The following is a 13,626-nucleotide window of genomic DNA, read 5'->3' as shown; positions in this document are numbered from 1 at the left end:
CAACGCTTGTAATGATCATACCGACGAAATTTTTCCAGTTATGAATCTCGGCTAGAAGTACACAAAATGTATTCTTGCCGTAATTCAATGGTCCAATCTAGTGCGAGTTAACATTGCGTGCCTTGAGACATTGTAAACTCCGAAAAGAATTTTATTAATAAAACTACATTCTAACAGATACTGCGAATGTGAGCTAATAACAGAATAGAAGACGGAGCAGCGACGATATCAGCAACAATTGCTCATCTGATATATCATTCTACGGAATATTGTCTGTATGATCAAAACATGCTGTTGTCACAACATCGACAGTCTAGTAATATGAGTTCTTCGCACGTTTTATTTATGAGTTAAATAGAAGGGTAGCTAGTAAGCAGTAGCTCAATATATTGGGATCCAGATTTTGGCGACTTCCTTAATTAATCTATACGGACAGCTGTCAGGTTTCATCTATATAAACACCAAAATCTCACGAAAGTACTCAGGTTTTACGAGAAGAAATAGTAATAGTACATCACAAACAAAGTTGTAACTGTTTTAAGATAAATTGCTTGATATCTATTAGCAGAGCTGCAACGTAACCATCATGGTATCAAGTCAAAATGGATCACATCTTGAGCACAGTGTGTCAATGGTGAATCTACATTGTGAGCAGTTTCAAAAGAGAAAGCGAATGCGTATTACAATTGCAGCCAAAATTTAGATTGAAAATTTTTTAGTCTTTAAAAGACGCGAACACGAAACCGATCCGCAACTTCTTCATCTGATTCGTTTAGGCATCAAGATCCCGTACAAGATATGTAAATAAATGAATGAAGGCTTTCCTCACCACGGATTTTGGAACATATCATTTCAAGAAGATTCCAGAGAAACAGGTAAAAGAACCTCCGCGTACACGAGAGAATACGTTATTGGAAATTTTACGATACGAATGATATCCATGGCGTAATCTGAAGAACTTCAATTATCAAATATCCAAGTGATTTTCATGGTCATCTAATCGAGGTCTGACTGGATCGAGCTGGGGTTTTTTGTAGTTACATTGTTCTACGTTGTTACTATGAGTGAAACCATGCTATAACAACATGTTTCAGATAGAGATTTTGTAGATTATTGAGACATATTTTCTACGTTTGCATTAACAGGCAGTTAAGCCGCAACTCGCAGAATTCAACAAAAGCTTACACCTCAATCCTGACTGATTTATGTCAACTAGACGTCAACGACCATTTGTCGTTTCGATGATTCAGGATCAGTAGACCGAATTGTCTCCGGCAAATTTCATGGGAGGTAGATGATTACCGCAAACCGGAAAGTCTCGTGGAATCGGCGGTAGATCTGAGGGTTCACCAACGTTTAAGACAACAGACATGCCGATCGCTGAGTGGTACGTGAAATGACAGTGGAATAGCCAGTAGCCTGAGAGAGGGAGAAAAATTGTCAGAGGTTGGATATTTTAAATTGTAATATAGGGTGATTGCATCTACGATGTCCCGAGTCCTCGTAACTTGCCTGGATTATCAGCACGGAATCTTAAGATGACGTAGGTAGCTGGTCCCACAGCGATGGCGTCCTTGGAAGGCGGTCTGTCGAACTGCCTACGAAGCAGTCCCTTTCTGTCGAATTCTTTAATCTGATCTAAGGTGAGGCGGGTTGCATTAGGAGCCGGCGATGGACCCTGGCCAATTACGCTGAAGGCGTACCCATGCAGATGAAAAGGATGGGACATATTCGTATACGGTTCTGGCAAGATAGAGAGAAGCAAAAAACACTTTGTTACGTCGAAACGTAATTGTATCAATATCGTACTGTACCTGCATCAATGACGACTAATTCAATCGAGGAGTTTCGTCGACACTTAACCACGTGCGTGCATATGCAGGGTGTACTGCAATTAGCTGGAGTTGTTTCATGGTCACAAATTTCTGACGCTGGTATATCCTTCCTTTGTGACAAAAGTGGTGCCGTTGGAAAAGAGAATGACCTGTTGCCAACTAGTGCAATTGTTTCAACACCAGGCGGTGGAACTGTGAACGAATACATGCTGTTAATTGTTTACGAATTTTGCGGTGTATTCTAGTGAAACAAAAATCCGCAAACTGTATTCTACTCAAGAATGGAAGATAAGTATTTGGCTGGAAGAGATCCTCCGGTTTGTAATCGTTGAAATGAAATGGCAACCAGACTTTGACGTCTGGCTCTGGCCCAAGGATGCTTTCGTCGACATATCCGGCTTTTCGTAGATCGCCAACGCACACCACGTTTTGATCCGAAGAGTCGCAAGTTACTCCCAGTTGGTTAAGAACCTTGAATGAAGTAAAATTAAAAACTATTGTTTCGGGGCTATGTAGTTGAAGACCAAAATAGGTGGAACGTTATGTTAATCGCAGTAATGGCTCACCACTCCCGCGGAAAGCCCCTGATCGTACGTTGGTGATTCGGAACACGGTCTGTTATATCTTCCATGGCCTTGGTAGCGAAGAATTGCGAGCTGCTGAATTCTGGTGATACCACATTCCCCGATACCACGTAGCTGGATCCAGTAGGCTCGCGGTGTTTGATTGGCGGAAATGATAAAATCGTAACGCTCACCTGAAATGAATTCAAGATAATAAATTACGGCACGCGAGAAACTTTCTTCATTGAATGATACTTCAATTTTCGCAGAGACAAAGCGGGATGAGCTTTCGTTACCTGCCAAAGAAACTATACTATCGACGACTCTAGGTTCAACCGGTTGACCATCCGTGGCTATTACGGTCAGCTTGTGTCCTTCGACCGTGAGTTGAGCAGGACACACAGTCGAGAAAGCAGTGATGAGTCTGAATCTGTATTTTTTGCCTGCCAAAACGTTGAACACTTCCAACGGCGTGTTAGTCGTATTACCAGAACTTGGGTCCTAGATAGTGAAACGATGTGTGAGAAACATATTAGTCGGATGGAACAATTTAATGATTGCTTAGGTAGAACAAGCAGAGTGTAAGATCTCTGAATCGTGGATTCTGCTTAAACTTCTAGGATTGTTTCCTAGGCCGGAAATCGGAAGCCTGTGACACGTAGTTTAATCTCAGAGGTATCTCTTCACTCTGGGTAAAATTGATGGTATCAGAAATTTGGCAAGTGAAATGCTATAACAAATGGAACCTGTTGTGTATTTTCACCTTAGATATCAATTCTTGTCGTTGTGCGTTCAAGTTAAGATGCAAGCATCTTACGGATTCGAGTGCAAACGTGTATCATATTATTCCGGTGCTGTAGCAAAGTATAAATTTCGAATTTTAGATTATTTGATGTTCTGTAAGTTGTGCGAAAAAAGACCCGGTGGATAGATCCTCGCATCAGAAGCCCTATATTTTGGGCGGAAGAAAAGCCTTTAGAAGTTTCAGCAGAATCCATGATACGAAGGTCAGATACTCTTCTGGCCAGCTTCTCTCGTACCGTGTACCGCCCTTTTCCGTTAATCAATAGTGACACTGGGTCCTGTCCGACACGTCCTTTTAGCACCCCTGGGATTCGTTCGGTAGCCTCTTCGTGAAATCTATCACTAATCAGCACGATGTGCTCCGATAAATCGTAGTCGTAAAGGTGGCTGTTAGGGTCTTGCTTGCAAGGCTGCCGAATAATTAGATTCCCGTAAACGCCATCCATTTCTTGAAGACCGGTATGGGAATGCCAAAAGTGTGTACCGGCGTTTCCGGCGATCCATTGATACCTCAAATTGTGATATTTGATTTTATCGTGCCATTTGTCAAGTATCACTCCTGACTTGTGGACAAAGTGTAGACAGTCTCATGTTATATTAATAATTCGACAAACCTGAAGGTATTTCCTTGAAAAATCGGGCATTGAGTTACGAAAGGTACACCGTCGTAGTAAGGCGATTCTTCGTGATGAATCCCGTGCCAGTGAAGCGTGAGTTCCATGCCTTTCATTTTGTTCTGGACGTCGACGACGACCTTGTCACCCAAGCACACCTGGATACTGGGTCCAGGTATCATTCTGTTTACGGCCAAGACGGTCGTCGGCACGCCATCGGAAGTCACGCATTGACACTCATTTGTCAGTGAGTTGTTTGGGCCAGGTGTGCAGAGTTTGCAGGCGCTGGTTAATTAGAAAAATTTATTCCGTCACTGCAAATCTATTTGGTGTATCGAATTATCAGCATTAGTTTGTTTGGTAACCATATTATCGCTATTTGTGACGTGAATCTGCTTCAGCCAAGGTTTGAGAGTATCAAAACCACCGAAAGAGGTTTTACTCACGAGCCAAGAACGTTGTATAGTTCCACCGTGAAATGATAGTAGCAGGTTTTTGGCGATTCTCCTTCTGTGCATTGACGTGCGCATTCCTGCGGTGTTGACAGAGATCGAGAGTTATCCATTTTCATCGGTCCTGCACCGAGACGTTCGTAAATAAAAATTACAATGTCACACGCTACTATGATATGGAACAGACTGCACGAAAATGAGACCGGGAATAATTTTAGTACCAAAAATGCTGGCAACTGATGTAACTTTCTTTTATCAACTTTCACAATCAAAGAACGCGTTCACTAAGTCAGATGACTTCAAAAAAGCGATATTTTTCGACGATCCAGCCAAGCGGGAGAAAGTGGACGTAATAAAATGTTTTTTTACAGCATATTTCAATAACAAATCACTTACGATCACATGGTCGGGCAGATTGAGCATCTGAAAGATCGACGCAGATCATTCCGAGTATTAATAACGTGTGGGCGAAGAAGCGGTATCGCTGGACGTAGCTTGGGTGTTTTACAGAACTTCCTCGATTCGGTGATACCATCTTCGAACGGTTCGACTGTTTCAGGTAAGGGTATTGAATGATATGTTAATGAGTTAACCCAAGGACTAGCCAGAGTTACTGGATTGACGACCCACTCATTTTACCTTGATAAGACGTGCACTCAATGGCAGCTAATGACTATGATTACTACATAATGATAAGAGTATAATCTCTTTTGAACTCTTTGTCGTAGCTCTGAAAACACGAAGATATCAAAATTTCTGGGTATGGTAATGATCTCCACGCGTTATATGTAATAAATTAGTATATGCGCCCGCGCTGTTGTTATATAGTCAACTGAGATGTACAAAAAAAGGGGACTTAACACTTAAATTTAGTTCAAGTTTACATTCAGACCGTACACACTGGAGCGTGATACTACGTATATGGCATATGTTATATTAAAATATCTGTTATTTGCTCAGGTGAGTATCATATTCTAGGACTTGTGCTGATCAGTGACCGAATAATCAAACATTTTCAGCACACCATTGTAGCTTACTGCTGCAACGATTTCAATCACAGTTGAAGTTTTACGAAAGTACTTCGAGAAGTAGTAAAGATTGATAAAGACGATGCTGAATACTAGTAATGCATTCGTGAAGGCGAAGAGCAGTTGAACGTCACGTGGGCTTTTCAAAAAAATTCTCCGATTCGGCGGTACCAAACAGAATATTGCACCACTGGGTCATTGTGGGGATCATCAAAGATTAGTTACATCAGCGTTCGGCTATTCTTACAGTGATAAAATGTGCAAATAATCCCGAGCGATGACTATAGTTACTCTAATAGAATAGACATATGATCTATTGTAACCTACGATAATTTGGAAGACATGAAGGTGACAAAAACTTTTTGTATACCCCACGTATATCGATGCGTCATGCTCCACGAACTAGCATGTGCCGTTGTAATTTTATTTACTATACTGCAACCCAAATTAATACCGTCTTTACACCCAAATTAGCCAGATCTTGTTAATATTATGCCTTATGTGTCAACATCAAATTGCAAACACTAAAGCCTGCCAATAGGACGGTGGTATCATTTTCCATATAATGGTTTTATTCATTTATTCAGGTGAACACGACAAGTTAGAATAATTCCGATGATCAACGACCCAGTTTAGTCGCATATTTGTGTAACCCAGTATACGTATAGTGCTCTGGTTAGCTGTTCTTGTAGTCACTAAAATTCTGCGAAAATGTGTAAGTTTCAAACGGTAACAAGCCCAGTCATGGAATGTTCCGCAAGTAAACTTACTCATAAATTTTACGTGCTTTAACATGTGTCAGACTCATAAGATATGGCGGTGAAGATGAAGGTTGTACATTATACGCATACGGATGTCGTACGAGAGGTTTTAGTCATGCGGTTCCCGAAGGCGACGAAATCGTTTTGCGGTACCGGAATGATATTTACAAAGAGCGGCTGGACATCCCTGAAGGATGTCTTTTCTCTACAGCTGAAAAATTTCAGCACTGTTGATCTTACGTGAATAATTGGTCGAGATCCTCTGTGTGTCCATTACGATGAAGGAGTGTCCGTGTAAGTAGAGTGGCTGGTTTAAATTTTTACGTCTGGCTACCACTATGGGAACCAGAAAGACGAAGGTGAGTAAGATGTCGTTAAATAGTTTTACCGAACGATCAGTCGATTGCAAACTCATACTTTCACGAAAGTCGACAAAATTCAAGTTACTAAATTCACAGGGATGTTAATTTTGTGGCCTGACGTGCAACCTGCGAGATGATTGTTATAGAGTTTCAGCTTCGGACTTATTTCGGTGACACGTCATCGATCTGAGGGAGATTTTTACTTCATTCAAGTATTATCAGCGCCGTAGATCTTTGAGGCGTGATCTATTTTCCATCCAAAGCATTTCATCATACAAATATGATTACCACATTCTTCACATTACAGGATAACATCAATATCATCGAAGATGCTAATTTCTTAATCAACCATTAATACCATCATCACCGATGTTGATTACTTTTGAATCTATGACACACGTGCAGTTGATCTAAGCTTACGAACCTACATATTGTTTCAATTCTTGTTTTTCATCCGTTGTTTTGACACGTGTTGATAGTTAGATCAATTATACTTCTTCGTCACATGAAACTTCCCATATTTAAGATCATAACCTCATTCATACCTACTGGAATCATTTACCGTCTTGTTTATGTTCATCACTATTAGATTTGATCGATGGTTATTTTTTTTCGACGTTTTGTAAATTTATAGGAACAATAATGATGATTTGTTGATCAATTTGTTGCAGTGGTGATACCGGATAAACGAGGCTGGTAAAGTTGGCCAGTTGTTTTTGCATTCGAGGTACCTGACGTATCGGAGTCTGAAGAAATCTGCATGCATTATCGTTAACAAATGCTATTCCAGCGTAAAGGTAACAAAGTTTGTACTTTCAAGTATTTTAATGTACGCGATGCCATCGAAGAAATGAGGCGGTATATTTATTCTACAGCTGACAATTCGCTTATAGGTGGTCACTTTCTGGTGGAAAACACGTTTACAAAAGGCAGCTGAGGCAACATATACGAGAATTTTACCATCGTATGACTCGCATAGGCGCATGCCTGGATTAAAAATTTAAACACCTGAGGGTACTATGATGTTGCAATGTTCTTTTGGTACTGTCGTAAAAGCGGTTATTACAGACCGGACCTTAATTAAGTACGAACAGACTCCTTAGACTTGGTTGTGTTACATGAGACGATTTTTGACCTTAATAATCCCAGGGTAGAAAGTTTTGTGAGAACCGTTAGATGCGCTAATACGCGCGTTAAACTATATAATCGAGTTTGAAAAGCGCGTACGTATACGTCTGATAGTAAAAGCAATTTCTATTGAGCAGTCAAGGTCTTACATGACCATACTTCTTACACATACTGGGTCATCTTGCAAAGAGATAAATTCCAAGATCTGTGTTGATCGTTAGTGTGCTTGCATAATGTAGAAATTGTGTTTTTTGCAGATGCTGAAAATGTGGGATTACAGTCTTTTGTATTGCCTAGGGAATATGATAAACACAATTATTCGGTGTAACATTAGTTTTGAAAACCAATCAACTTGTATGATAACTGCTCGCGATACGACACTCGTTTGATATTCTAGAACCCAGGACTGTAGGTTCGTCGACAAGAAAGAGAAGTAATCAACGCTTGTAATGATCGTACTGGCGAAATTTTTTTAGTTATGAATCTCAGCTAGAAGTATGTTAAATGTATTTTTGCCTCAATTCAATGGCTCAATGTAGTGCGAGTTGACACTGCATGTTCTTGAGACATTCCAGACTACCAAAAGAATTTGATGAATGAAAGTACATTTCAATAAACAGTGCGAATGTAAGCAAATAACAGAACAGAAGAAAGAGCAGCGACGATATCAGCAACAATTGCTCATCTGATATTTCGTTTTACAATGTGAAATAGTAATAATACATCAGAAGTGAAGTTGCGACTGTTTTAAGATAAATTGCCAGGTATATAGCGCATTGTTTCGTCACTGCAAATGAGAATTTTAAGTTTCCAGCCAAACTTGAAAATGAAAGTTTTCTAGTCTTTGAAAGATTTGAACTCGAAACCGGTCCGTAATTTCTTCATCCGATTCGTTCAGGCATCAAGATACTGTACAAAATTTGTAAATAAATAAATGAAGGCTTTCCACACCACAGATTTTAGAACACACTATTTCACCATGAATTGAGAGACAGAGGTAAAAGATTTTAAAATATCACATGGACCTCCGCGTACACGAGAGAATATGTTATTAGAAGTTTTACGATACGAACGATATCCATGGCGTAATCTGAAGAACTTCAATTATTCCGTATCCCAGTGATTTTTATGGTCACCTAATTGAGGTCTGACTGGATCGAGCTGGGATTTTTTGTAGTTATATTGTTCTACGTTGTTACAATGAGTGAATCCATGCTATAACAACATGTTTCAGATATAGATTTTGTAGATTATTGAGACATATTTTCTACGTTTGCATCAACAGGCAGTTTAGCCGTAAGGCGCAGAATTCAACTAAGGTTTACATCTTAATGCTGATCAATTTATGTCAACTAGACGTCAACGACCATTTGCCGTTTCGATGATTCAGGATCAGTAGACCGAATTGTCTCCGGCAAACTTCATGGGAGGTAGATGATCAGCGCAAACCGGAAAACCTCGTGGAATCGGCGGCAGATCTGAGGGTTCACCAACGTTGAAGACAACAGACATGCCGATCGCTAAGTGGAACGTGTAATGACAGTGGAATAGCCAGTAGCCTGAGAGAGGGAGAAGAGTTGTGAGAGGTTGGACATTTTGAATTGTAATATAGGGTGATTGCATCTACGATGTCCCGAGTTCCCGTAACTTGCCTGGGTTATTAGCACGGAATCTTAAGATGACGTAGGTAGCCGGTCCCACAGCGATGGCGTCCTTGGAAGGCGGTCTGTCGAACTGCCTATGAAGTAGTCCCTTTCTGTCCAATTCTTGAATCTGATCTAAGGTGAGGTAGGTTGCATTAGGTTCCGGCGATTCACCTTGGCCAATCACGCTGAAGGCGTACCCATGTAGATGAAACGGATGAGACAGATCGGTCACCGCACCTGGAAATATAGAGAAGAGCTAAAAATACATCGTCAAGTTGAAAGGTACTTGCATCGATTTCGTACTGTACCTTCATCAAAGATGATCACTTCAACCACGGAATCCAGTGGACAATTAATCAAGTATGTGCAAAAGCAGGGCGAACCACAATTAGCTGGAGTTGTTTCATGGTCACAAATATCTGACGCTGGTATATCCTTCCTTTGGGACAAAAGTGGTGACGTCGGATAAGAGAATGACCTGTTGTTGACTAACGATGTGCTTTCAACGTAGGGCGGTGGAACTGCGAATGAATCAATTATGTAATCGATTGTTCGTCATTTTTGCGATTTATTTCAACGTAAAAAAAATTTTTACGGAACGTTGACGTACGCAAAAACGACTTAAAGGTGTGGGGCTGAAAGAGTTGCTCCGTCGTGTATGCCATAAAACGAACCGGCAACCAGACTTTGACATCGGGGTTTGGCTTCAGGATACTTTCGTCGACGAATCCTGCTTTCCGAAGATCCCCAACGCACAGCATGTTTGTTTGCGTCTTATTGCAGTTGGAACCCAGTTGATTGAGGGCCTGGAACAAAGTGTACATATAATTTTAGATATTTGGGCATGTCAGTTCCCGGCTAAGATCAGCGAACGATGAGTCAAAGTTGATCACAAAACACCTCACCAGTCCCGTTGGAAGTCCCGGATTGTATGTCGGCGGCTTGGAACGAGGTGTGCTGTAGTTTCCATTTATATGGTAGCTGAGAATTGCTACTTGCTGAATTTCAGAGTCCCTGCATCCGCCGATGACACGCAATTGAATCCAGTAGGCACGAGGTATTTGGTTGGCGAAAATGATAAAATCGTATCGCTCACCTGAAATGAATTCGGAATAATAAATTGCGATACGCGAGAAACTTTCAACATTGAATGATACTTCGATTTTTGCAAGGACAAAGAGGGATAAGCTTCCGTTACCTGCCAAAGAAACAATACTATCGACGACCCTAGGTTCGACCGATTGACCATCCGTGGCTATCACGGTCAGCTTGTGTCCTTCGACTGTGAGTTGAGCAGGACATGGATTCGTGAAAGCAGTGATCAATCTGAATCTGTATTTTTTCCCCGCCGAAACGTGAAAGAATTCCAACGGCGTTTTGGTTGTGTTACCAGTAGTTGAATTCTGAAGAGTGACACGATTTTTAAGGAATATTCGATAACAAACAGAATGCAATTTATGAATTTATGACGCAAGTTTTCTTCTTACCGTGTACTGTCCTTTTCCATTAATTAAAGCTGACACTGGCGCGTCGAGTCCACTTCTGTTCACCAGCCCTGGGAATCGGTTAGTAGGCATTTCGTGAAATATATCATTAATAAGCACAATGTGCTCCGATAAATCGTAGTCGTAAAGGTGGCTGTTAGGGTCTTGCTTGGGTGGCTGCCGAATAATTAGATTCCCGTAAACGCCATCCATATCTTGAAGACCGGTATGGGAATGCCAAAAGTGTGTACCGGCGTTTCCGGCAATCCATTGATACCTTGAATTGTGATATTTAAATTTAACGTACCGTTTGTCAAGTATCACTCTTGATTTTTGGACGAAACGTAGACAGCCTCATGTTATTTTAATGTTTCGACGAACCTGAAGGTATTTCCTTGAAAAATCGGGCATTGAGTTACGAAAGGTACACCGTCGTAGTACGGCGATTTTTCCTGATGAACCCCGTGCCAGTGAATCGTGAGTTCCATGCCTTCCATCTTGTTCAGGACATCGACGATGACCTTGTCACCCAAGCACACCTGGATACTGGGTCCAGGTACCATTCTGTTCACGGTTAGAACGGTCGTCGCCACGCCATCGGAAGTCACGCATTGACACTCATTCGTCAGTGAGTTGTTTGGGCCAGGTGTACAGAGTTCGCAGGCTCTGGTTGATTAGAAAAATTTATTTTGTCACTGTAAATCTATTTGGTGTTTCGAACTATTAGCACTAGGTTGTTTGGTAACCATCTCATCGCTATTTGTGACGTGAATCTGCTTTGGTCGAGCCTTGCGAGAAAAAAAACTTTTGAAAGAGGTTTTACTCACGTGCCAAGAATGTTGTATATTTCTACCGTAAAATAATAGTAGCAGGTTTTTGGCGATTCCCCTTCTGTGCATTGACGTGCGCATTCCTGCGGTGTTGACAAATATCGAGAGTTATCCATTTCCATCGACCCTACACCGAGAAGTGTGTCAATTAAAATTACAATGTCACACGCTGCTATGATATGGGACAGAGAATGAGACCGTAAATAATTTCATTTTCAAAAATTCTGGCAGCCGATGTAACCTTCTTTTATCAGTTCTCACAATCATAGAATGCCTTCTCTCAGTCAGATGACGCGCAAAGACCGATATTTTTTAAGATTCCGGCCAAGCTGGAGAAAATGTTCGTAGTAACATATTTTCATACAACAAATTCTGATATAAAATCACTTACCATTAAATGGTCGGGCAGATTGAACTTGTGGAAGATCGACGTTGATCATTCCGAATATCAGTAATGTGTGGGCGAAGAAGCGGTATTGCTGAACGTAACTTGGGTGTTTTACAAAACTTTTTCGATTCGTTGATACCATCTTCGAACGGTTCGACTGCTTCAGGTAAAAGTATTGAATGATCGGTTAATGAGTTAATGCGAGGACTAGCAGGAGTTACTGGATTGACGACCCTCGTATTTTACAGTAATAAGACGTGCACTCAATGGCAGTTAATGACTATGATTACCACAGTACGATACAAATATAATTGTTTTTGTCAACTTGGTGCACTAGCTTTGAAAAAACGAAGAAATTGAAGTTTCTGGATACGGTCATGATCTCAACGCGTTTTATGTTACAAATTCATAGTACTTAGAAATGTAACGTTGCAATAGATGCAACATAATTATTTAACGTGGCTGTAACAGGCAATAGGCTACAGTTAATGAAATTTAAATTTGCCTTTATATATTCCAAAACTGTGTGACTCTTATTTGAAAAAAAAAATTTTCATATCTATATAGATATATTATATCTATAAGAAGATATATGTAAAAGGCAAATATATCTAATTCGACAACGAAATTCGTCATCTGTCACTGTGTAATTTAAATTTATACAGTTACAGGTACAAACACTAGTAGTCCATTTTCAACACATTTTTTAGCTTGCGGGATTGACTGAATTGTCACCCTAAATGGTTGATTCGGAATTATCTGTTAATTCAATGTACAGGTTATCTTTAATTCATGATTTATTTAAATCAACTTTGTAGTGATTTGCGAAAAAACTTCATTAATCTAAATGTTCACGTTTTGATTGAATTCGTAACACTCTTTGACGGCACGGGTTCGAAGTCAAAGAAGCTTCAGGCATGAATAAGATGCTACAGCTCATTTTCGTGTAGTTCGTTTAATGCTCATTGATAAATTTGCATGCCAGACGGTCTGGACCGTACTGATTGAAAATTTAATTTCATTAATTACACGATAAAATATTACTATCAAATAAATACGTACTTGTATTCTGCCCCGAATGAATCTCATACTACGGTCAACTCTCTACTGTGGATGTTAGCGAAGCAATGAAACCTTTTGATAGGAACTCAGAAATTGACAATAATACTTTACTTCCATTTGATCGAGTGATGAGAGAAGATAACATCTTGCTCAATTACATCGAATGACGGGGAAAGAAATTGCAATTCAACAACAATTACCGACCAGAAATAATAAATCTATAACAATAATAAATAATAATAAGAAATGTCATCGTTTCCCATGTCATAGCATACGCGCAAGTGAACTGGTAATAATAAATTGTGAAACAAAAAATTGACGAAATCTGTTGGGATACAAAATAATTTACATCCAACAGAAAGATAGGAAAGCAAAACACTTTATTCAGGTGTTCTCAGCGTCACAGATCTCGGGGAACGAATTGATTCTTATACGCTGCTTAGGATAGGTTCATCCTTCACCCTTCACGCTATCTTGCACGAGGTGGAAAAGTGATAATAGACGCGTGTATTTTTACGTGATTCCATTCGTGGTGACCACCGTTTTCGAAGAACGAGATTATTCACACCGAATAGCTGGGAGGAAAAATTCCACAAGCTGTTTGCTGTAGCGTCAAGCTCTTTTTAACACTACAAAACTTGTTTGCATTAGGTTGAAACAAGCTGTTGT

At 40.2% G+C, this 13,626-nt stretch overlaps 1 protein-coding gene and 1 long non-coding RNA gene across 3 annotated transcripts in view; one reads left to right on the top strand and one right to left on the bottom strand.

The window, feature by feature from the left end:
* Positions 1 to 13,626, bottom strand: part of LOC124306004 (laccase-2-like) — a 21,330-nt gene extending 7,704 nt beyond the window's left edge. The window contains exons 1-12 of one of the 2 annotated variants that reach the window (XM_046766097.1): positions 12,958 to 13,626; positions 11,899 to 12,055; positions 11,505 to 11,634; positions 11,059 to 11,343; positions 10,681 to 10,954; positions 10,392 to 10,596; positions 10,099 to 10,289; positions 9,804 to 9,999; positions 9,502 to 9,714; positions 9,200 to 9,430; positions 9,005 to 9,106; positions 1,303 to 1,317 (exon numbers count right to left, since the gene is read on the bottom strand). In XM_046766097.1, coding sequence (XP_046622053.1) covers positions 1,303 to 1,317; positions 9,005 to 9,106; positions 9,200 to 9,430; positions 9,502 to 9,714; positions 9,804 to 9,999; positions 10,099 to 10,289; positions 10,392 to 10,596; positions 10,681 to 10,954; positions 11,059 to 11,343; positions 11,505 to 11,634; positions 11,899 to 12,055; positions 12,958 to 12,984 — 2,026 coding nt within the window. In that variant the 5' untranslated portion in view covers positions 12,985 to 13,626. Of the gene's footprint in view, positions 1 to 1,302; positions 1,318 to 7,950; positions 9,107 to 9,199; positions 9,431 to 9,501; positions 9,715 to 9,803; positions 10,000 to 10,098; positions 10,290 to 10,391; positions 10,597 to 10,680; positions 10,955 to 11,058; positions 11,344 to 11,504; positions 11,635 to 11,898; positions 12,056 to 12,957 lie in introns of those variants that run through there. The other variant, XM_046766096.1, reaches the window with a different exon arrangement.
* Positions 6,347 to 7,575, top strand: LOC124306015 (uncharacterized). Its single transcript, XR_006908490.1, has 3 exons — positions 6,347 to 6,416; positions 7,091 to 7,216; positions 7,313 to 7,575. It is a non-coding gene; the product is annotated as an uncharacterized LOC124306015 (long non-coding RNA).

The sequence above is a fragment of the Neodiprion virginianus genome, chromosome 5 (genome assembly GCF_021901495.1).
Source record: "Neodiprion virginianus isolate iyNeoVirg1 chromosome 5, iyNeoVirg1.1, whole genome shotgun sequence".
Taxonomy (NCBI): Eukaryota; Metazoa; Arthropoda; class Insecta; order Hymenoptera; family Diprionidae; genus Neodiprion; species Neodiprion virginianus.
This window is presented reverse-complemented; position numbering and strand designations above follow the sequence as displayed.